Genomic DNA, 22,603 nt, shown 5'->3' with positions numbered 1-22,603 from the left:
AAAGTATATAGTTATTTATTTATAAAACACACATAAGTTGAAAACACTCTAGCAAAGTATAGTAAAAAAACACTTCAAACACAGTTATAATAAAAGCAGTTTCAACCCTTACTCCTATCTAGACAACTCTAAGTTAACACCACATAATTAAAACAGAGGTGAGCGCTTAACGTTAGATGACACTCTAGTAGGTTCAAGAAAGGGGTAAAAAGAAACAGGAATGGGTTAAACACACCACTCTAAGGTCCAGAACACTTGCAATAGACTCAAAGAAACACAAAGTCACAGGTGAGCAAAAGTCACTAGGCAGGGCCCACTCTTAGAGTAGCCGGAGCGAAAATGTGCCCAAGATCACACTGTTGTTAAGGATTCAAAGTCTTGCAAAGAGTTAGAAAGAGTTTAGAGTGGCTTAGAAAGTTTAGCCAGGGTGTCCCAGGCACTCCCAGGGTCGAAAGCCGGGGGCTAAATCTACCCCGTACAGTCGGTAGCAAGGGAAGCCAGGCGGAACACGGTACCTTAAGCGGAAAGGATCCTCCAGCGGTGGCAGTTGTTCCAGGCAGTGGCAGCAAGGCTCGACGTCGGTCAGGGGAGAAGAAGTTCTCGCTGAAGAGCAGAAGAAGAAGGTCGTTGCACTGCCCGGGAAGAAACCAGCCGCGGAGTCCTCCGGTTAAAGGGTTGTACCGACTTTCGTGGTTGGGGTAAAAGTGGTGGGGTTCCGGTTGCCGGGGTGCTTGGCACTGGCAAGGCGGCCACGAGATACCTCGAGAAGCGAAAAGAAGGCGAAAACTGGTTGTCCCCACCAGTCAAGGGAAGGAGCCACTCCGTTAAGAGTTCTCCTCGGTCGTCGGGAAAAGTGGTGAGACGGTTCAGCAGGGCTCCACCGGGTGGTGTCGTCGAAGCAGGTCGGCTCAGCTCTTCCCTCGTCGGATTCTTGGTCCTGTGGCGACTTCTGAAGTTCCAGTCCCCAAAGCCCTGCTTTTATGCAGCAAACCCCCATTCACCCAGCCTAGCTGTCACTCAAACATGCTAAGTGGTGAGCCGGCCGGCTCACCACTTGGGCCAATCAGGACGGAGTGCGACTTGAGTTACCAAGGTAACTCAGTCCAGGGTGCCTAAATCCCCCTCCCCCCCTCCTAAGTACCCCAGACAGAGTGGCACCACTTTGGAGGGCTTCTGTGGAGAAGCCCGCCAAAAGTGGAACAAAGGGCTCCACTTTGGGTCAGAGTTACAGAGGCGAACACCAACGCCATTTTAGAATCAAGTTTTGGCAAAAAGTCCCAACCGGAGTTATAAAAATAAATATATACACCGGCGGTATGTTTAAGGCTACCGTAAATAAATAATTAAATGTGTTAGCCTAAAACAATGGGAAATCCCATAGGAAAATATTCGCGGTCGAATATAAAACGTAGTTTCCACTGCCACCAGCCAAAACTCGATCAGGGGGGACGGAGACGTGCCCCTTCGACTAACAGACCCTGGGGCAATCGAATTGCCCCAGCCAGTACGTCCACAATATGATGGTTTGTACTGGTTCTGTTCAGGATTCAAGACTAGCAAAGTCTTTGGTGACTTTACATGCCCTAGAGACAGTAGTCAGTCCCAGGGTATGGAGTCTATGTTGGGGAGTCCCTAGGACACCCCTGGGTCACGGCACAGAGGGTGCTGTGTAACCCACATCACAAAAATACATGAGGCCCTATGGAGTAAAAGACCCCATAGCCCATTCAACACAAGGTTTAACCAAGAAAACACACTTCAACATGTCCAAGAGTGAGGGTAAAAGAGTCTCACTCTTGGCAGGAGAAAAAAAGAAACCCCAGAAATCCAGCAAAGCTGCTGGGGGACTCACTAGGTAGGGAAATTCAGCCTAAACAGAGAATTCTCCCTAACAACGAGCACACTGCTCACATCCGTGTGACCACGAATGCAGAGCGGGGCTCTTTATATGGAGCCATGCAATCGCGCTCTGCCGATGGGCTTGCGGTGCTCCGGCAGGGGAACTGGCCACTCACTGCCTGTATCAGCCGAGGCGTAGAGATGCGCCTGCTAACCCGTAATGGGAAGAGGCCTCCAGTTGTTGTGGTGTGCCGTGTCGGCACCTATTTCTGCGCTGCAAGGTGCAGCGCTCCTCTGCTATGCGTCCCTCTGGTGCAGCAGATGTTGGGGCAGGCTGCAGTCACCCGCTCGGATATCTCGGCCCCGTCAGGTTCAGCAGCTCCTCCCCCCGTGTCTCCGGTGACTGATGTAGTACAGCGCCTGTACTCCGGTCTCCTTCACCGCCTGCACCAAGTGTTCCCCACAGTTTGAGATACCGGCTCAAGAGATTACAGCGCGGAAAAGTAGAAAATACCACTACCAAGCTTAATTGGGCAGAGCGCAGAGCTTAAACACTAGGCAGCCATCTTGTTGGCTGCTCAGTAGCACTCCCAGGCTATTGAATACATAATTACCTAATCAGAATCCTGAACATTCCCAGAGCCCATGTTCACAAAACAAAGAGCTGGGAATGGCATCAAAATCCTTTGTTAGTCCTTATTTCTCTGCTTCATCTCCTTTCATTCTTCCTCTAGTTTTGATTTTAATTGTGTTTTTGGTTTTAAAAGTTAACCTTACACAAATCACAAAATGTATACAATTATATAAGAAAGGATACATTTAATCAATCTTAATCCATACAAAAATAATAATATGCAATTCGTACATCAGGGTATTCAGATTTAACCAATATACATAGTACAAGATTTGTCCAAAACACAAAATACACGATTTAAGAGACAAGTTCCTCTACATCACATGTTTTATCAGCAGTAGCCACATTGGAAAAGAAGAGTGGATGACACGGGCGTGGATATGCCCACTTTCACATAACACATTATGAGGCCGATTCATGGAATAATTAGCGCGGCGCAAGTGGGCAAAAACGTGCGAATCGCAGTGGAATAGCGAAAATCGCAGTGGAATAGCGAAAATCGCAGTGCAAGTGCGAAAATCGCACGAAAAGCAGCGCACGTCGATTCATGGAAGGCCGTGCGCGAGAAAACCAGCGGATGTGCGATAAAAAAGTGCGCGGCGCACGTTGGCGCACGTTGGCGCACAGGCCATCTAACAGCGTGCGCCAGGTCACAGCGAAAATCGCACAGGCCACAGCGAAATTCGCACATAGCGCGGCGCACGCAATAAAAGTAGGCGGAACACGGGCGTAACACTCGGAATGGGGAACAACTTGCCAAAACGTGGGCGTCACGGGGGAAGTACAGGGCACAAGTGCGCGGAACGCCCACACGCTCGCCTACAACACGTATTCATGGAATAGAATAGGGGAAAAAAGCGCACGCTCAAACCAGCGCACAGGCACAAACACGACCGCCACAAGAAAGGAGGCGGTAGCGTCTCTGCGGCTGTAAGAAATGTGCGCCAAAAGGTGCGCCAACAAATAGCACCTATATACTGCCATGATGAATGTCCCATACTGTGGCCCTCCAGGAAAAATGACGTGCAAAGGGGTACCCACAAACACGGACACCCGCTGACAAAAAATACGTGTGCATGTATACCGGGGTGCGCGGGAAGTGTCACACGCGATTTGCAGGGTACGTGCATCACAGGGGTTCGCGTGAAGTTATTCACGCGATCGGGCCTGGGGGAGCGGGCTACGTGTATTACAGGGGTTCGCGTGAAGTTCCTCACGCGATCGGGCCTGGGGGAGCGGGCTACGTGTATTACAGGGGTTCGCGTGAAGTTCCTCACGCGATCGGGCCTGGGGGAGCGGGCTACGTGTATTACAGGGGTTCGCGTGAAGTTCCTCACGCGATCGGGCCTGGGGGAGCGGGCTACGTGTATTTCAGGGGTTCGCGTGAAGTTCCACACGCGATCGGGCCTGGGGGAGCGGGCTACGCGTATTACAGGGGTTCGCGTGAAGTTCCTCACGCGATCGGGCCTGGGGGAGCGTGCTACGTGTATTTCAGGGGTTCGCGTGAAGTTTCACACGCGAATAGCCTGGGCGCGTGAATTTGAGGGGTGCGCGGGAAGTTCCACACGCGATCGGGCCTGGGGGAGCGGGCTACGTGTATTACAGGGGTTCGCGTGAAGTTCCTCACGCGATCGGGCCTGGGGGAGCGTGCTACGTGTATTTCAGGGGTTCGCGTGAAGTTTCACACGCGAATAGCCTGCGCGGGAAGTTCCTCACGCGATCGGGCCTGGGGGAGCGGGCTACGTGTATTACAGGGGTTCGCGGGAAGTTCCACACGCGAATAGCCTGGGCGCGTGTATTTCAGGGGTTCGCGGGAAGTTCCACACGCGAATACCCTGGGCGCGTGTATTTCAGGGGTGCGCGGGAAGTTCCACACGCGAATAGCCTGGGCGCGTGTATTTCAGGGGTTCGCGGGAAGTTCCACACGCGAATAGCCTGGGCGCGTGAATTTGAGGGGTGCGCGGGAAGTTCCTCACGCGATCGGGCCTGGGGGAGCGGGCTACGTGTATTTCAGGGGTTCGCGTGAAGTTCCACACGCGATCGGGCCTGGGGGAGCGGGCTACGTGTATTACAGGGGTTCGCGTGAAGTTCCTCACGCGATCGGGCCTGGGGGAGCGGGCTACGTGTATTTCAGGGGTTCGCGTGAAGTTCCACACGCGATCGGGCCTGGGGGAGCGGGCTACGTGTATTACAGGGGTTCGCGTGAAGTTCCTCACGCGATCGGGCCTGGGGGAGCGTGCTACGTGTATTTCAGGGGTTCGCGTGAAGTTTCACACGCGAATAGCCTGGGCGCGTGAATTTGAGGGGTGCGCGGGAAGTTCCACACGCGATCGGGCCTGGGGGAGCGGGCTACGTGTATTACAGGGGTTCGCGTGAAGTTCCTCACGCGATCGGGCCTGGGGGAGCGTGCTATGTGTATTTCAGGGGTTCGCGTGAAGTTTCACACGCGAATAGCCTGGGCGCGTGAATTTGAGGGGTGCGCGGGAAGTTCCACACGCGATCGGGCCTGGGGGAGCGGGCTGCGTGTATTACAGGGGTTCGCGTGAAGTTCCACACGCGATCGGGCCTGGGGGAGCGTGCTACGTGTATTACAGGGGTTCGCGTGAAGTTCCTCACGCGATCGGGCCTGGGGGAGCGTGCTACGTGTATTTCAGGGGTTCGCGTGAAGTTTCACACGCGAATAGCCTGGGCGCGTGAATTTGAGGGGTGCGCGGGAAGTTCCACACGCGATCGGGCCTGGGGGAGCGGGCTGCGTGTATTACAGGGGTTCGCGTGAAGTTCCTCACGCGATCGGGCCTGGGGGAGCGTGCTACGTGTATTTCAGGGGTTCGCGTGAAGTTTCACACGCGAATAGCCTGGGCGCGTGAATTTGAGGGGTGCGCGGGAAGTTCCTCACGCGATCGGGCCTGGGGGAGCGGGCTACGTGTATTACAGGGGTTCGCGGGAAGTTCCACACGCGAATAGCCTGGGCGCGTGTATATCAGGGGTTCGCGGGAAGTTCCACACGCGAATAGCCTGGGCGCGTGTATTTCAGGGGTTCGCGGGAAGTTCCACACGCGAATAGCCTGGGCGCGTGAATTTGAGGGGTGCGCGGGAAGTTCCACACGCGAATAGCCTGGGCGCGTGTATTTCAGGGGTGCGCGGGAAGTTCCACACGCGAATAGCCTGGGCGCGTGTATTTCAGGGGTGCGCGGGAAGTTCCACACGCGAATAGCCTGGGCGCGTGTATTTCAGGGGTGCGCGGGGAGTTCCACACGCGAATAGCCTGGGCCCGTGTATTTCAGGGGTGCGCGGGAAGTTCCACACGCGAATAGCCTGGGCGCGTGTATTTCAGGGGTGCGCGGGAAGTTTTACACGCGAATAGCCTGGGCGCGTGTATTTCAGGGGTGCGCGGGAAGTTTTACACGCGAATAGCCTGGGCGCGTGTATTTCAGGGGTGCGCGGGAAGTTTTACACGCGATTTCTGCACGGTACGTGTATTTCAGGGGTGCCGGGGAGTCCCACATGTGATTTGACAGTGTGGGTCCTCCCAGGTGTACCCTGTACACCCTCCACGGCCCCTGCAGGCAGCCCACACCACAGGGGACTACCCTGCTTCCCTGGTCATGTCCCGCAGGCAGCCCACCCAACATGGACATGCCCCCCAGCAAAGGCACATGTCTCCTTGAACTAATGAACACCAACACATGTCCCCTTGCACCCCCACCCCCCAGCACTGTGGGGCACATGCCAGCAGTCCCCCACCCATGTCCAACTCATGTCCCCCACCACCCCCACCCCCCAGCACTGTGGGGCACCTGCCAGTAGGCCCCCACCCATGTCCAACTCATGTCTCCCACCACCCCCACCCCCCAGCCACCAGGGTCACCCTCCACCAGGGCCCCACTCATGTCTCCCACCACCCCCACCCCCCAGCCACCAGGGTCACCCTCCACCAGGCCCCCACTCATGTCTACCACCACCCCCACCCCCCAGCCACCAGGGTCACCCTCCACCAGGGCCCCACTCATGTCTCCCACCACCCCCACACCCCAGCAGTGCAGGGTCACCCTCCACCAGGGCCCCACTCATGTCTCCCACCACCCCCACACCCCAGCACTGTGGGGCACCCTCCACCAGGCCCCCACTCATGTCTACCACCACCCCCACCCCCCAGCCACCAGGGTCACCCTCCACCAGGCCCCCACTCATGTCACCCACCACCCCCACACCCCAGCAGTGCAGGGTCACCCTCCACCAGGGCCCCACTCATGTCTCCCACCACCCCCACCCCCCAGCACTGTGGGGCACCTGCCAGCAGGCCCCCACCCATGTCCAACTCATGTCTCCCACCACCCCCACCCCCCAGCACTGTGGGGCACCTGCCAGCAGGCCCCCACCCATGTCCAACTCATGTCACCCACCACCCCCACCCCCCAGCACTGTGGGGCACCTGCCAGTAGGCCCCCACCCATGTCCAACTCATGTCTCCCACCACCCCCACCCCCCAGCCACCAGGGTCACCCTCCACCAGGGCCCCACTCATGTCTCCCACCACCCCCACCCCCCAGCACTGTGTGGCACCTGCCAGCAGGCCCCCACCCATGTCCAACTCATGTCTCCCACCACCCCCACCCCCCAGCACTGTGGGGCACCTGCCAGTAGGCCCCCACCCATGTCCAACCATGTCTCCCACCACCCCCACCCCCCAGCACTGTGGGGCACCTGCCAGCAGGCCCCCACCCATGTCCAACTCATGTCTCCCACCACCCCCACACCCCAGCACTGTGGGGCACCTGCCAGTAGGCCCCCACCCATGTCCAACTCATGTCTCCCACCACCCCCACCCCCCAGCACTGTGGGGCACCTGCCAGCAGGCCCCCACCCATGTCCAACTCATGTCTCCCACCACCCCCACACCCCAGCACTGTGGGGCACCTGCCAGTAGGCCCCCACCCATGTCCAACTCATGTCTCCCACCACCCCACCCCCCAGCACTGTGGGGCACCTGCCAGTAGGCCCCCACCCATGTCCAACTCATGTCTCCCACCACCCCCACCCCCCAGCAGTGCAGGCTCAACCTCCACCAGGCCCCCACTCATGTCCCCCTGCACCCCCACCCCCCTGCCACCATGTGCAGCCCCCACCAGGTCCTCACAATCCCCAATCATGTGCGTAATGGTCAGCCTCCACAGCCAAAAAGACCTACCAAGTAACCCATTCACCCACATGGAAATGGAAATCACATGTTACACCCCCAATGTACATGAAGCAAATGAACCCATGTCCGTCACACACATATTTTCAAATTGAATGGGAAAACACACAACATGACATGCATGAAACCAATGAGATGAAACCACACAGTGAACAATGGAAAAAAAAATGTATTGAAAAAAATACAAATGCCAAAGAAAGAAAACTAACTACAATGTAAATGTGAAAAAATAAGCTGCATGTCCGCATAAAAACACAAAACTAGAAAATCAAATCAAAAAAATTATGTCCAAAGTGAAATGTAAAAACTCTCCATGCAACAAAGAACTATGTACAAAAATAACAAGGGTCCATCATCACAACTGAACTAAGGAAACCTCCTAAAAAACCTACCTAAATATCAACTATATACAAAAAGTGGAGCAGTGTCCGTCGACTCCAAATAATAATAAGAACGAAAGGAAACCTAAAACTAAAGAACTATATACAAAGGCGGCGGGCAAGTCCAGCGGCTCACTCTGTGGTGTTCCGGGCCAGGGCATCATCGAACTCCTGTTCGATGTCCCGGAGGCGGTCCAGTTCCATGGCCCCGAGGGTCCGCAGGGACGACGCCGTGTCCTCCTCCAACCCCCTGCGGATTGCCTCGAGGCACTCGGCCCGCCTCAGGGCCCTCCGCATGGAGTTCTCCGCCCTGACCATTGTGAGCCGCGCCTCTTCCGCCCGCCGCCGCTCCGCACCTATGGCGTGGCCCAACCGCTGCCACACGGAAGACACTCTCTGTCCTGGGTCCTCCTGCCCTCCGGCCGATGCCTGCCCCTCCGATGTCGAAGGCCCCGAGCCTTCATGGCTCCCACCATCTTGCTGCTGCTGCTGCTCTGCCTCTGCCCGTGCACTGCCTCCTGCTGCCTGCACATCCTCCGCCGGCTGGGGTGCAGTTGTTGATGTGGCCACCCCTGCTGGACGTCCGACTCCCGACTGTGGCAGGGATGCCTCCTCCACCAGCCTGGCCGCACTGTCAGAGGCAGCTCCACAGGGCACCCAGGTGACTGATGGGTGGGAAGATGGCACAGAGGACGACTGGCGCGTAGGGGGTCCAGTTGAGGAGGGGGTCGGAGCAAGCCCCATCAGACAGCGGAATCCGGCCTGGGTGACCTGTCCCAGCAGGCTGACGTGGTCAACGAGCCATTCGAGATGACGTGCAGTCTCTCCATGAAAAGACTGCAGGTCACCTCGCATGGCCCGTTGACGCAACGCCACACCAGCCAGGACAGGCTCAACCCGGTCCTGGATGGCCACGTCCGCAGGCAGAGGAAGGCCAGTTGACGTCAGCTCATCCCCTGCCTGAAAACGGGTCTGGACGTAGGCATCCCTGCTGGTGCAAGATGATGCAGGGACAGGATCGGGGACAGGATTGCACACAGGCACCTCCGCGGCCGCCTGTGCTGCCTCCTGTCCCTGGTCCTGCACTGCACCACTAGCACCAGTGGGATCCCCACCTCCAGACCCTGTCTCTGGTGCTTGCGCGGCCCCCTCTTCCACCAAACCCCCCACCAACCTGGATGACTCTGTGCCATCTTCCCCTGTTGGGCCCTGTGGGGTCCCAGCTGCCCCTTCTGCTGCCGAGGAGTCCAACTGCAACCTCCGCCTCTTGGACCTCCCCCCGGCAGCTGCGGCCTGGGACGCGGCACCGGACTCCTCACTCCCCGACGAGATGACAACACGGGAGGGGAGCCGGGCCTTGCGTCTCCGGCTGGCGGTCGGATCCCCGCCGCTGTGCTCCACAGCACCTTCTCCGCCCTCTTCATCAGTTGACGCTGCAGACAGGGAGAAACAAAACACAGGCATCAGGGCACTGTACAATGGACACATACACGCACGACAGTTGCACATGAGTGGCATTGGCAAACCTCAGACATGTCATCACAATCCCCAACACACATGTCATTGCAACTGGCACACATGAGCCATACCACAGCCATATCGCAACTGCCACCACCATCCCTACACATACAACAGCATCAGCAGCCAAAGGGGAGCCATACATCACATGCAACACAGGAAGTGCACCACACATGTACACACACCACCACACTTGCATGCATGTCTACACCTCTGCCAAGTGTCGCACTGTTCAGACGGGCATCCATGTCACATCTGCCAATCAGGCTTCCACATACCGCTGTCACATGCATCCATGTAGCATCACTGTTGCACCTTTGACAAATACACACACATGCACATGTACACAGTGCTCATACATGCAGCCGAAAACAACATACATGCCTGACATCACGGACATGTCTACTTACAAACACATTCATCCAAACATGTGTGCACGCACAACTGCATTTGCCATGCAAGCCCACACACACAAGCACCATCCATGTCTCACACATTACAGCCCTCGCATGTGTCAGCCCCACGGCCCTGTACACCCCCACCCATACTCCACCCCATACAAACAGATGTGCAACCGGCACAATGGGGAATGATCACCACACGCCCTGCTCACAACCAGGATGCATGTACACTCACCGCTCGACTCCAGACGGCTCTGCTTCTCTAGGACCTGGACGTGGAGCGCTGGGGATATGCGTTCCAGGACCCCCATCTGTTCTTCCGACAAGTGGCCCCGGCGCCCCTTGGCATCCGCTGCCTTCAAGAGGCGCCGGGCCTTGTTCAGGGTCCTGGACCTGAAGTCCTCCCAGCGCTTCCTGACATGTTGTAAGTCCCGGACTGCCACCCCCTCCGCGTTGATGGCAGTCACGATGTCAGTCCAGATCCGAGTCCGTCCTTCCTTGTCGGCGCGGGAACTTCCAAAGAGGGCATCATACTGCCCCAGGACTTGCTCCACCAGGACACCAACTTCGGTGGCACTGAAGCTGGTGCCCCTCTGCCTCTCTGGCCGGGGGTTGTCAGTGGTCACAGATGGTGTTAGCCCCGACATGACAACCCCAGAGGCAGGAGTGGGTGGGCAACTGGGTCCTGGGGCTGGGCTGTGGAGCGATGGAATTCCAGTCGGGAGTCTTCTGTTCCAGCAGGGGTGGTCACAGCAACAGCACCCCTGGCTGATGTGCAGGCAGCAAATGGCAGTGCACGTGGCCAGCAGGCAGTCAGGCAGCAGCAGATAGCAGGTGGGAGCGTGCTCGGGGCTCTGGGGGGCAGTAATTCGGCCTTCTGGGCAGGAACGTGGTCTCCCGTGTGCTCACGCGTGGCCAGCTTGGTACGGAGTGAATTGGCACGTGAAAATCCTGCACGTCAGCGTGAAAACCGAGGAAAGGCCCTTAGCGCGTGAGCGCGTCAGCACGCATACGCGATTCCATTGGACCAAAGGCCCTCAGCGCGTAGGCGCGTCTGTGACGTGACCCGCACGGGTGTTTCCCACACAGCACGTGATGACAGAGCACACGTGGAAAGACTGCACGTCAGAGTCTCATTGCGTGTGATTGGTGGAAATGGCCGTACACCGGGATACAGGTGCGCTGACGTACTTGCGTGTGTAAGTGTCCGCGCACACCTCATATACACGTACATAGGCCAATCGCGTGTACACGCACTTTTGTCCAATTACACGCGATGAGACTCTGACGTGCAGTCTTTCCACGTGTGCTCTGTCATCACGTGCTGTGTGGGAAACACCCGTGCGGGTCACGTCACAGACGCGCTTACGCGCTGAGGGCCACTCATGTGCAACTGTCATGCGTGTATGTGTCCATTGTACAGTGCCCTGATGCCTGTGTTTTGTTTCTCCCTGTCTGCAGCGTCAACTGATGAAGAGGGCGGAGAAGGTGCTGTGGAGCACAGCGGCGGGGATCCGACCGCCAGCCGGAGACGCAAGGCCCGGCTCCCCTCCCGTGTTGTCATCTCGTCGGGGAGTGAGGAGTCCGGTGCCGCGTCCCAGGCCGCAGCTGCCGGTGGGAGGTCCAAGAGGCGGAGGTTGCAGTTGGACTCCTCGGCAGCAGAAGGGGCAGCTGGGACCCCACAGGGCCCAACAGGGGAAGATGGCACAGAGTCATCCAGGTTGGTGGGGGGTCTGGTGGAGGAGGAGACCGTGCAAGCACCAGAGACGGGGTCTGGAGGTGGGGATCCCACTGGTGCTAGTGGTGCAGTCCAGGACCAGGGACAGGAGGCAGCACAGGCGGCCGCGGAGGTGCCTGTGTGCAATCCTGTCCCCGATCCTGTCCCTGCATCATCTTGCACCAGCAGGGATGCCTACGTCCAGACCCGTTTTCAGGCAGGGGATGAGCTGACGTCAACTGGCCTTCCTCTGCCTGCGGACGTGGCTATCCAGGTCCGGGTTGAGCCTGTCCTGGCTGGTGTGGCGTTGCGTCAACGGGCCATGCGAGGTGACCTGCAGTCTTTTCATGGAGAGACTGCACGTCATCTCGAATGGCTCGTTGACCACGTCAGCCTGCTGGGACAGGTCACCCAGACCGGATTCCTCCGTCTGATGGGGCTTGTTCTGACCCCCTCCTCAACTGGACCCCCTACGCGCCAGTCGTCCTCTGTGCCATCTTCCCACCCATCAGTCACCTGGGTGCCCTGTGGAGCTGCCTCTGACAGTGCGGCCAGGCTGGTGGAGGAGGCATCCCTGCCACAGTCGGGAGTCGGACGTCCAGCAGGGGTGGCCACATCAACAACTGCACCCCAGCCGGCGGAGGATGTGCAGGCAGCAGGAGGCAGTGCACGGGCAGAGGCAGAGCAGCAGCAGCAGCAAGATGGTGGGAGCCATGAAGGCTCGGGGCCTTCGACATCGGAGGGGCAGGCATCGGCCGGAGGGCAGGAGGACCCAGGACAGAGAGTGTCTTCCGTGTGGCAGCGGTTGGGCCACGCCATAGGTGCGGAGCGGTGGCGGGCGGAAGAGGCGCGGCTCACAATGGTCAGGGCGGAGAACTCCATGCGGAGGGCCCTGAGGCGGGCCGAGTGCCTCGAGGCAATCCGCAGGGGGTTGGAGGAGGACACGGCGTCGTCCCTGCGGACCCTCGGGGCCATGGAACTGGACCGCCTCCGGGACATCGAACAGGAGTTCGATGATGCCCTGGCCCGGAACACCACAGAGTGAGCCGCTGGACTTGCCCGCCGCCTTTGTATATAGTTCTTTAGTTTTAGGTTTCCTTTGTTTTTTCTTATGATTTGGAGTCGACGGACACTGCTCCACTTTTTGTATATAGTTGATATTTAGGTAGGTTTTTTAGGAGGTTTCCTTAGTTCTGTTGTGATGATGGACCCTTGTTATTTTTGTACATAGTTCTTTGTTGCACGGAGAGTTTTGACATTTCACTTTGGACAAAATTTTTTGGATTAGATTTTCTAGTTTTGTGTTTTTATGCGGACATGCAGCTTCTTTTTTCACATTTACATTGTAGTTAGTTTTCTTTCTTTAGCATTCGTATTTTTTTCTAATACATTTTTTTTTACATTGTTCACTGTGTGGTTTCATCTCATTGGTTTCATGCATGTCATGTTATGTGTTTTCCCATTCAATTGGAAAATATGTGTGTGACGGACATGGGTTCATTTGCTTCATGAACATTGGGGGTGTAACATGTGATTTCCATTTCCATGTGGGTGAATGGGTTACTTGGTAGGGCTTTTTGGCTGTGGAGGCTGACCATTACGCACATTGTGAGGGCCTGGTGGGGGCTGCACATGGTGGCAGGGGGGTGGGGGTGGTGGGAGACATGAGTGGGGGCCTGGTGGAGGGTGACCCTGGTGGCTGGGGGGTGGGGGTGGTGGGAGACATGAGTGGGGGCCTGGTGGAGGGTGACCCTGGTGGCTGGGGGGTGGGGGTGGTGGGTGACATGAGTGGGGGCCTGGTGGAGGCTGCCCCTGCACTGCTGGGGGGTGGGGGTGGTGGGAGACATGAGTGGGGGCCTGGTGGAGGGTGCCCCTGGTGGCGGGGGGGTGGGGGTGATAGGGGACATGAGTGGGGGCCTGGTGGAGGCTGCCCCTGCACTGCTGGGGGGTGGGGGTGGTGGGAGACATGAGTGGGGGCCTGGTGGAGGGTGACCCTGGTGGCTGGGGGGTGGGGGTGGTGGGAGACATGAGTGGGGGCCTGGTGGAGGCTGCCCCTGCACTGCTGGGGGGTGGGGGTGGTGGGAGACATGAGTGGGGGCCTGGTGGAGGGTGCCCCTGCACTGCTGGGGGGTGGGGGTGGTGGGAGACATGAGTGGGGGCCTGGTGGAGGGTGCCCCTGGTGGCGGGGGGGTGGGGGTGATAGGGGACATGAGTGGGGGCCTGGTGGAGGCTGCCCCTGCACTGCTGGGGGGTGGGGGTGGTGGGAGACATGAGTGGGGGCCTGGTGGAGGCTGCCCCTGCACTGCTGGGGGGTGGGGGTGGTGGGAGACATGAGTGGGGGCCTGGTGGAGGGTGACCCTGGTGGCTGGGGGGTGGGGGTGGTGGGAGACATGAGTGGGGGCCTGGTGGAGGGTGCCCCTGCACTGCTGGGGGGTGGGGGTGGTGGGAGACATGAGTGGGGGCCTGGTGGAGGGTGCCCCTGGTGGCGGGGGGGTGGGGGTGATAGGGGACATGAGTGGGGGCCTGGTGGAGGCTGCCCCTGCACTGCTGGGGGGTGGGGGTGCAGGGGGACATGAGCAGGTGTGCAGGGTAGTCCCCTGTTTTGTGGGCTGCCTGCAGGGGCTGTGGAGGGTGTACAGGGAACACCTGTGAGGACCCACCCAGCCTAATTGCGTGTGATAATTCCCGCACACCCCTGTAATACACGTACCAAGCCAAATCGCGTGTGATAATTCCCACGCACCCCTGTAATACACGTACCTGGCCAAATCGCATGTGAAAATTCCCGCGCACCCCTGTAATACACGTACCCAGCCGAATCGCGTGTAGAACTTCCCGTGTACCCCTGTAATACACGTACCCAGCCAAATCCCGTGTGATAATTCCCACATACCCCTGTAATACACGTACCCTGGCCAATCGCGTGTAGAACTTCCCACGCACCCCTGTAATACACGTACCAAGCCAAATCGCGTGTGATAATTCCCACGCACCCCTGTAATACACGTACCTGGCCAAATCGCATGTGAAAATTCCCGCGCACCCCTGTAATACACGTACCCAGCCGAATCGCGTGTAGAACTTCCCGTGTACCCCTGTAATACACGTACCCAGCCAAATCGCGTGTGATAATTCCCACATACCCCTGTAATACACGTACCCTGGCCAATCGCGTGTAGAACTTCCCACGCACCCCTGTAATACATGTACCAAGCCAAATCGCGTGTGATAATTCCCACGCACCCCTGTAATACACGTACCTGGCCAAATCGCATGTGAGAATTCCCGCGCACCCCTGTAATACACGTACCCAGCCGAATCGCGTGTAGAACTTCCCGTGTACCCCTGTAATACACCTACCCAGCCAAATCGCGTGTGATAATTCCCGCGCACCCCTGGAATACACGTACCCAGCCAAATCGCGTGTGATAATTCCCGCGCACCCCTGGAATACACGTACCCAGCCAAATCGCGTGTGATAATTCCCGCGCACCCCTGTAATATACGTACCCAGCCAAATCGCGTGTGATAATTCCTGCGTACCCCTGTGATACACGTGCCCTGGCTAATCGCGTGTAAAACTTCACGCGTACCCCTGATATGCACGTTACCCGCTTTGCGTTCCTTGTTTGGCAGCCCTGTGGACTGGTCCAGGGTTAGCGCTGCCCTTTGCGATGATTTAGCGATTTTGATGGCTTTTCCTTGCGCGAGGGCGTTCTTGGGGGCGTTACTGGCGCTGCTGCAGGGTCGCTGCGATACTCTGCGCCACGGCTGGTTTGGGAGCCTGAAATCCATGAATACGCTGTGCGCGGAAATCGGTTTTAGCGCACGTGCCTGGCGCAGTCAATCGCACGCGGACACTCTGCGCCAGCCGCTTGCGACACTTTTCTGCGAAATTCTATGAATTACCCTGTATATATCCAAGTCATTGGCCCTCATTACGATACTGGCGCTAAACCATGGCGCTATTAGCACCATGGTTGGTGCCGGTATCGTAACGAGTCCGCCAATGTTCAATGGAGAATTACCACACCATTCCAAGGTTGGCGGGCGGTAATTCCCCATTGAACATTGGCCCTTCCCCATTCCCATTTTTGCCCCATAGGGCTCAATGGGACTGGGGAAGGCGCTAAGTACGGTACCGCAAATTGCGGTACCGTACTTAGCACCAAGGTCCCTTTGCGGGTCCCTACTTTAACGGCTGGTCTAGACCAGCCGTTCAGGTCGGGTCCTGCAAAGGGACCTCGTAGTAAGGCGCTAAGTGTTTACCGGCGCCACAGCCTAGCCTTTTACGGCACCGTTAAACACTTAGCGGCAGGGTCCTAATGAGGGCCATTGTTGTGTTATAGCTTTTCATAGACTACCTTTGAGAAAAATGCAGCCCATTCGTGAGATTATTTGCTAAACAACCAAAAAAGTCAGAAAATACAAACGATTCCTGATCGGGAATGAACTAAAACACAGTGGCCCTCATTACGACCCTGGCAGAGGACCATGGTGCAATTTGCACCATGGTCCATGGCGCAGAGCTGCCAACTCCGCCATGGGGGTTGGCGGACTCACCGCCCCATTCCGACGTTGGCGGGGCGGTTAGTCCCCAATCCCCATTTACCCTTCCCCATTCCCATTTTTGCCCCATAGGGTATAATGGGAGTGGGGAAGGCGTTAATTACGCCACCGTAGATTACGGTGGTGTAATTAACAAGAGGTCCCGTAGCGCCACGGGCGTAAAAATCACCATGGCGCTACGGAAAGTCGTAATCTGGCGGAGAGGTACGCCATGCATTACGCTGGCGTAAACCCCTCTCCGCCAGGGTCGTAATGAGGGCCAGTATAATCTGCATAGTGGATTGATTAACTGATTGGCAGTTTTAGTGACTGAATGATGAATTGACTGATTGGCTGGTTTATGGACTGGACGATAAATTGATTGACTGAAATCAGTCAGCCTGCACAGATGCAATGCAGAAAGCATGGGTCTACTCATGGTATGGATCATGTTTACCCAATAGAGTCATGCTGGAACATGTTTCTGTGCAGAAAGCCCATGCACACTGCACATACCTCTCATAGGAGTTAAGCCTCACAGAGCAAAGAGTGAACACATTTCTATGGTACATGTACATTCTCTAAACTGAAAACATATTTTGAGGAATTTGAGGTTGAGATTCTATCGTTATACGAGCATCATGGTGGATTCATTCGACCACTGTATGATCATATGAAACATCACAAAGACATTCTAGTTATTCTGTTACATGGTAGCAAGATCCACATACCCATTTCTTGCAAAGTTGGCCCAATATGTCATGATGGTTCTGCTCAGCTTCTTCTCCTCCTCTGTGACATTACCTGGAAGCGGAAAAAGCATCATATTTAATTACTGTTCTCTACATTTGGATTCCGTTGGATTTCTATATGCATGCCTTGAGACACACCCAAAATCAATGTAAGGGTCTAAGTGATACCTGAATACAAGGAATACCAGAGCTGTATCAATGCCCCTCCCCAGACAAAGGCTAGCTCCAAACTCACTGAGCAATAAGTGGGTGCCCAATATCACCTTTGTTAGGCTTGGGGTTCCTGTTCACTCACAGACTGGTGTAACTAATGGCACAAACTTTAGGCTACAACGATACCAAGGATACACACTCCACTGCCATTGCTATGACTCTGAAAGAGCTTGGCTTCTCCCAGAAAGTTAACTTACCTACGCACGACAAAGGTCGAACCCTCGACTGGATAGTAGAATATAGCTGCGATGTCAATATCACATCTATTGCTCCTCAGATCTGGACAGACCACCATCTCCTAGTATTCACATTGGCAACCAACCTAGCCTCGGCCCAGACTTCCTCGCTTGCCCCACTTACACTTACGAGGAACAAAAAAACTTATGACAGTTGACAAACTGCTGCTCCACATAATACCTAAACATAATTCTGTACCGTACAACATGGACCCCAACTCCCTAGTCGAACAGTACAATGAAATCATAAACTCAGCCCTTGAAAATATCGCACCACTCAAATTAAGGAAAAGCAAACCTAAAAAACACCTTAACTCTTGGTTCACCCCTCACTTAAAAAACCTTAGACTTCTTAAAAGACAGCTTGAAACTGCTTGGAGACTCTCTCCATCAGCAGAAAATAAACTAAACCTTACTAATGTCTCAACCCAATATAAGAAAGATATCCTCTTAGCCAAACAGGAGACTTATAATAACAGAATATCTCAATCCAAATCTAGCGTCAAAGAATTGTTCAGTATTCTAAAAGAACTGGAAACACCTATTGTACCATGAGAGAATTGCATCAAAGATAAAAAGTGGTGCTCCAGTATCCAACACGCCTTAACTAACAAAGTCACAAATGTACAAACCAAAATTGCCCACAAGAAAGCCTCGCTAGCACCTCAAACTACTCAGAGCATAGCCGCCCCACCACATTGCAACCAAGAAACACACTTTAGCTTCTCTAAAGTCTCTACCATTGAGGTGGAGAAGGTCATACTGGGACTTAAACTGTCCAACTGCAAAGGTGACCAATGCCCGGCACAAATTTTTAAGGATGCTGCGAGAGAACTCGCGCCTTTCATAACTAAACTCATTAACTCCTCATTCAATACCGGTACTGTCCAGAACAATCTGAAAGGATCTTGGGTACTGCCATTACTCAAAAAGCAAACCCTTGATCCTGCCATTCCCACGAATTTCAGGCCCATCACGACTGTGCCATTTCTTCTAAAGATTTTAGATAAAGTGGCCTATATTCAAATACAGAATCTAACCTCCTACTAGGCTCTCGTCAATCCGGATTCCGCCCTTAACATGGCACAGAGACGGCTCTAATTGATCTTAAGGCCCAAATAGACGAGTTTAGAGATGAAGGCCAATCAGCCTTACTCCTCCTTAAAGACCTCTCGGCTGCATTCGACTTGGTTGACCACAAAGTCTTATGCAGCCACCTAGACTCCGCAGCTCATTTCTCCAAGGAGGCTATAACTTGGATCGAGTCTTTTCTGAGCAACCGGACCATGAGAGTCTACTCACCATCGGCCTCAGCAGACCCCATCCCTATAACCTGCGGTTTCCCACAGGGATCTTGTGTGTCACCAACACTCTACAATGTATTCACCAAGCCCCTCTTCGACGAAATGGACCATTTGGGTATTGCATACACGAACTATGCAGACGATACCCAAATCCTCCTACCTATTCCGGAGATTACGCCGTGGATCTGGCTTTGGTGAATAGAATTTACAGTATCGTTCAGGCATGGATGGCCACCCATGGGCTATGCCTGAACGACAAAACTGAGCTCATTTTCCTAGGCACCTCGTCCCACATATCCAAACTTAGCCCAGATTATGCCAATTACACTATTGATGGAAATAACATAAAAGTAGCAAAGGAAGTGAAGACCCTAGGCTTCTACCTAGACGCCACCCTGAATTTCTCGAAACAAGTCAACTCCCTAACCTCTGCTAACGCATACACATGTAAACTTATCAGAGCCAGTAAACAATTCCTCTCCACTGACAACTGCCTTACTCTCACCAGAGCCCTCATACTTTCCAAATTGGATTAATGTAACACGCTCTACATTGGTGCGAATAAACAGACTATCCATAAAATACAGGTTCTCCAGAACAGTGCCCTGAGAGCAGCACTTAAGATCAATAGAAATGATCATATTTCTTCTACAAGAAGAAAATACAAATGGCTATCCACATTTGATAAAATCCAATTTAAGATTACCTCCCTTACCCACAAGTGCCTTAATACTAGTGCACCGCCATACCTTATGGACAGAATCTGTAAAAAAATCTCTTCCAGACTGACTAGAACAGCCAACTCCAACTGCCTCAAAGTACCACGATTCAGACTTTCCACTATCGGAGGACACAGTTTCCCAGTTAAGGCTGCGCAATTGTGGAACTCCCTACCTCCTGGTATTAGAGAACCCCAGTCCTTCTCTAAATTCAGACAGAATCTGACTAACTGGCTAAAATAAAATGATAAATAATCACTCTGACTGACACACTCTTGATTCCCCATACTTAAGTTTACCCCTCTCCTTACTGCTTCATTTATTATGTGTTAGTCCACTCAGACATTTTTCCTGAGGTACTGCGTTCACTTTAATGCTATGCTTTTTGCTCATGTAATTTACATTGTATATACTGATGTACCTATTGTATTATTCCTCCTGCATTTCATGTACCCTGTAACCAAGCTGAACATATCCTTATCTTCTGCGCCCTGATGCCCCTGGGTCTGGTGCACACTATAAATAAATAAACTAAACTAAACTAAACAAACGAGTATCGGGCTTAGAGCTCCCGCTTCCAGGGTTCTTGTTGGATGGCTGTAATTCCGTACTCACAGCTGCAAGCCTCCTAGGGTGGGATGTGGCCCACCCCTCAGAGTTCTAGATTGTCTCCTTGACAACAGTTTCTAGATTTATCAAGCTTGGGCAACTTTTCAAAAAATGCAACTTGTTGGCCCACACAGAGTTTAGGTGCTTCAGAAAGCAATCGGACTTTTTAATTAAAAATCAAGACTGTTTTTTTTATATCCCTTAGTTCTTACCCATTAATATTTGCCCCATGAGACATGTCTCCTTTCATGCTTACAGATGTTATAAACAAGTATTTCAGGAATTGTAGTCAGAAGTGTGAGTGATACAGGAGCATTTCCAAAAGTCATTCTGATTTTTAAGAGACCCTTAAGACAATGTTTGCTAAGAGAAACGAATACAGTATTGCTAATCAAAACAACCAAGTTCATAAATAGGTAAGAATCCGATGTGTAATTAAATTGTTCCTGATAGCTGGGCATTATACTGTATCTCTGCTAGATTGCTATTAAAATATACAACTTACCCATAAAGCGTATGTCGCCTTCCAGGAATGTCCAACCAAACACAAAACCAACTTCATCCCCATGATCAGCTTTAACATAATCTGGTTTTAGGCCGCTAAACATGCTGGGCCGGTGTTGGAATTCGTAAAAGTAGACTGGCAGGCCAGCATCTACAAGAAACAAAATCACATTAACGACCAGCGCCTTGGTGTAAAGCGCTCTATAAATCAGCGCCTTGGTGTAAAGCGCTCTATAAATAAATAAATCAATCAATAATAGAAAACCTTAATTTTGCACAAACACTGCATTCTGGTTGTCCGGGCACATTTATTGTAAGTTGTGGTTTCATGTAAAATGGCAAAGGTGACTTTCAAGCAAACCAATCGCTCTGAAAGTTCATTAACATTGCAATGTCCTTTACAGGTCAGACCCTGATGCTGTAACTCGGTCCCTTCTGAATGCAGAGGGGAACTAAAATGATGTGTAATGTTGTTGGGTGTCTTGACCCACGTTTGAACTATTATGCTGAAACATTTGGTGCTGTGGGCTTAGAAAATCCAAGATGGCTGAAAAGCCCACATTTGCGCCAGAATCCAGGAAAACCGCACAGCTTTGCGCACACCAAAATGGTCGCCTGACCTGCCACCCACCAGTGCGAGCGTGATGGGCCAGAAGCGCCATGAGTGAAACGTGGTGCCAAAGGAAAAACAGCAGTGCCTGTTAGCTCAAAAAGCACTTTGAAATCACCTTTGTTTCTCTGAAATGCAAGCTAAAAATGCCTTTTTCAAACATTGCAAGATATTCAAAAATCTCACTGAACACCAGCAGACATTTGGCAGAATGCAGTCTTGTTTGCATACAAAATCTGGAAAGATGAAGAGCCTAAAACAATGTTTATAACAATACTTGCTGAGCTGTGGATGTCAGCAGCTTAACTGAAATTGGATTTAAAACCACTAAAATCGAAATGGTTAAAATAAATGAATGACCTACTTTTGAGTGTCACATAGGTTGCAACTCTTTAAAGGTCATAGTTTTGAACTTAGAATCAGCGTTCTAGCTGCATGTGTAAAAATTGTAAGTTTGATTTCAATGAAGAAAAACTGGGAACAAAAGTGCCATTTGGCTGAAGCCTGGCTTGAAGAGATTGAATTCTGCCCGGCACCTACCCCCGACAGGAGTTGAAACTTGCTCAGCCACTGCATTCGCAGGCCTGGCTGCCTTCTGCTTTTCCCACCAAAAGGAGATTACACCTCTCTGATTGAATCAGGGGAGGAGCACCTGGGAGCAGGGAAACAGAACAATGAGCTTTCCTTGGCTCAGGCAAATGTTAAATTAGGGGGGGGCGTAAATGGCTTCCTCTTGGGAGAAACTGGGAGGAGCAGTGCCTATGTGAGCAACCTCAGTTGGAGGAAGTGGATAAACCAGAAATTCCACCATGTGCTTTGGGAAACCACACCCCTCTGGGCCATGGCATAATTTTAAAAAGATGGATAATTCATAGTACGGACTTGTCAAAATTATATAATTAATATCATTATTCTTGTGATTTTTCAGTGCACATTTTAAGAGGTGTTAGGACTCTGTGGTATGTTCTTGGGGGTAGTAGCGGAAAATAAGGTATTACTCCGAATGTCTGTATGTTAAAAAATCTGACACTTTATCATCTGATGCCCATATTCCTTGTGCATGTTTGTGTAAATTCTGGAAAAGTTTAGAGGTTGCGTTCTTGATGAAAAGGGCAGAATTCTGTCATAAGTGGACACGACATCTTACAAAGACAGGGATCGGATGGTTTGGTGCTACAGAAAATATGTTAACTGGACATATAATATTAGAAAAATGGTACATAGATAAATATGTATTTAGATCAAAAATAGATTTGTGTGCAAATTGACAAGGGGAGTGTTCTTTCTGTATGCCATAAAATTGATGCCCGATTACGCTCCATTCCATCCCCCAATCAAGGGAGAGACGAGAGCTTGGCCAATGATAAGTTGTGAGGGGCAGGCTTAGTTATGCCCACGCACACACCAATTTTCAAAACACAT

General features: G+C 53.3%; 1 protein-coding gene across 1 annotated transcript in view; it reads right to left on the bottom strand.

Moving 5' to 3' along the window:
* LOC138455188 (fatty acyl-CoA hydrolase precursor, medium chain-like) overlaps window positions 1-22,603 on the bottom strand; it is a 799,801-nt gene that overhangs the window by 30,383 nt on the left and 746,815 nt on the right. The window contains exons 11-12 of the mRNA XM_069607091.1: window positions 20,573-20,722; window positions 16,966-17,038 (exon numbers count right to left, since the gene is read on the bottom strand). Of these exons, the coding sequence (XP_069463192.1) occupies window positions 16,966-17,038; window positions 20,573-20,722 (223 nt within the window). The remainder of the gene's footprint in view (window positions 1-16,965; window positions 17,039-20,572; window positions 20,723-22,603) is intronic.

This window comes from Ambystoma mexicanum, chromosome 1p (genome assembly GCF_040938575.1).
Source record: "Ambystoma mexicanum isolate Mex_15411 chromosome 1p, UKY_AmexF1_1, whole genome shotgun sequence".
In the NCBI taxonomy this organism is placed as follows: domain Eukaryota; kingdom Metazoa; phylum Chordata; class Amphibia; order Caudata; family Ambystomatidae; genus Ambystoma; species Ambystoma mexicanum.
Note: the sequence above shows the minus strand (reverse complement) of the source record. Positions and strands in the feature narration are given on the sequence as shown.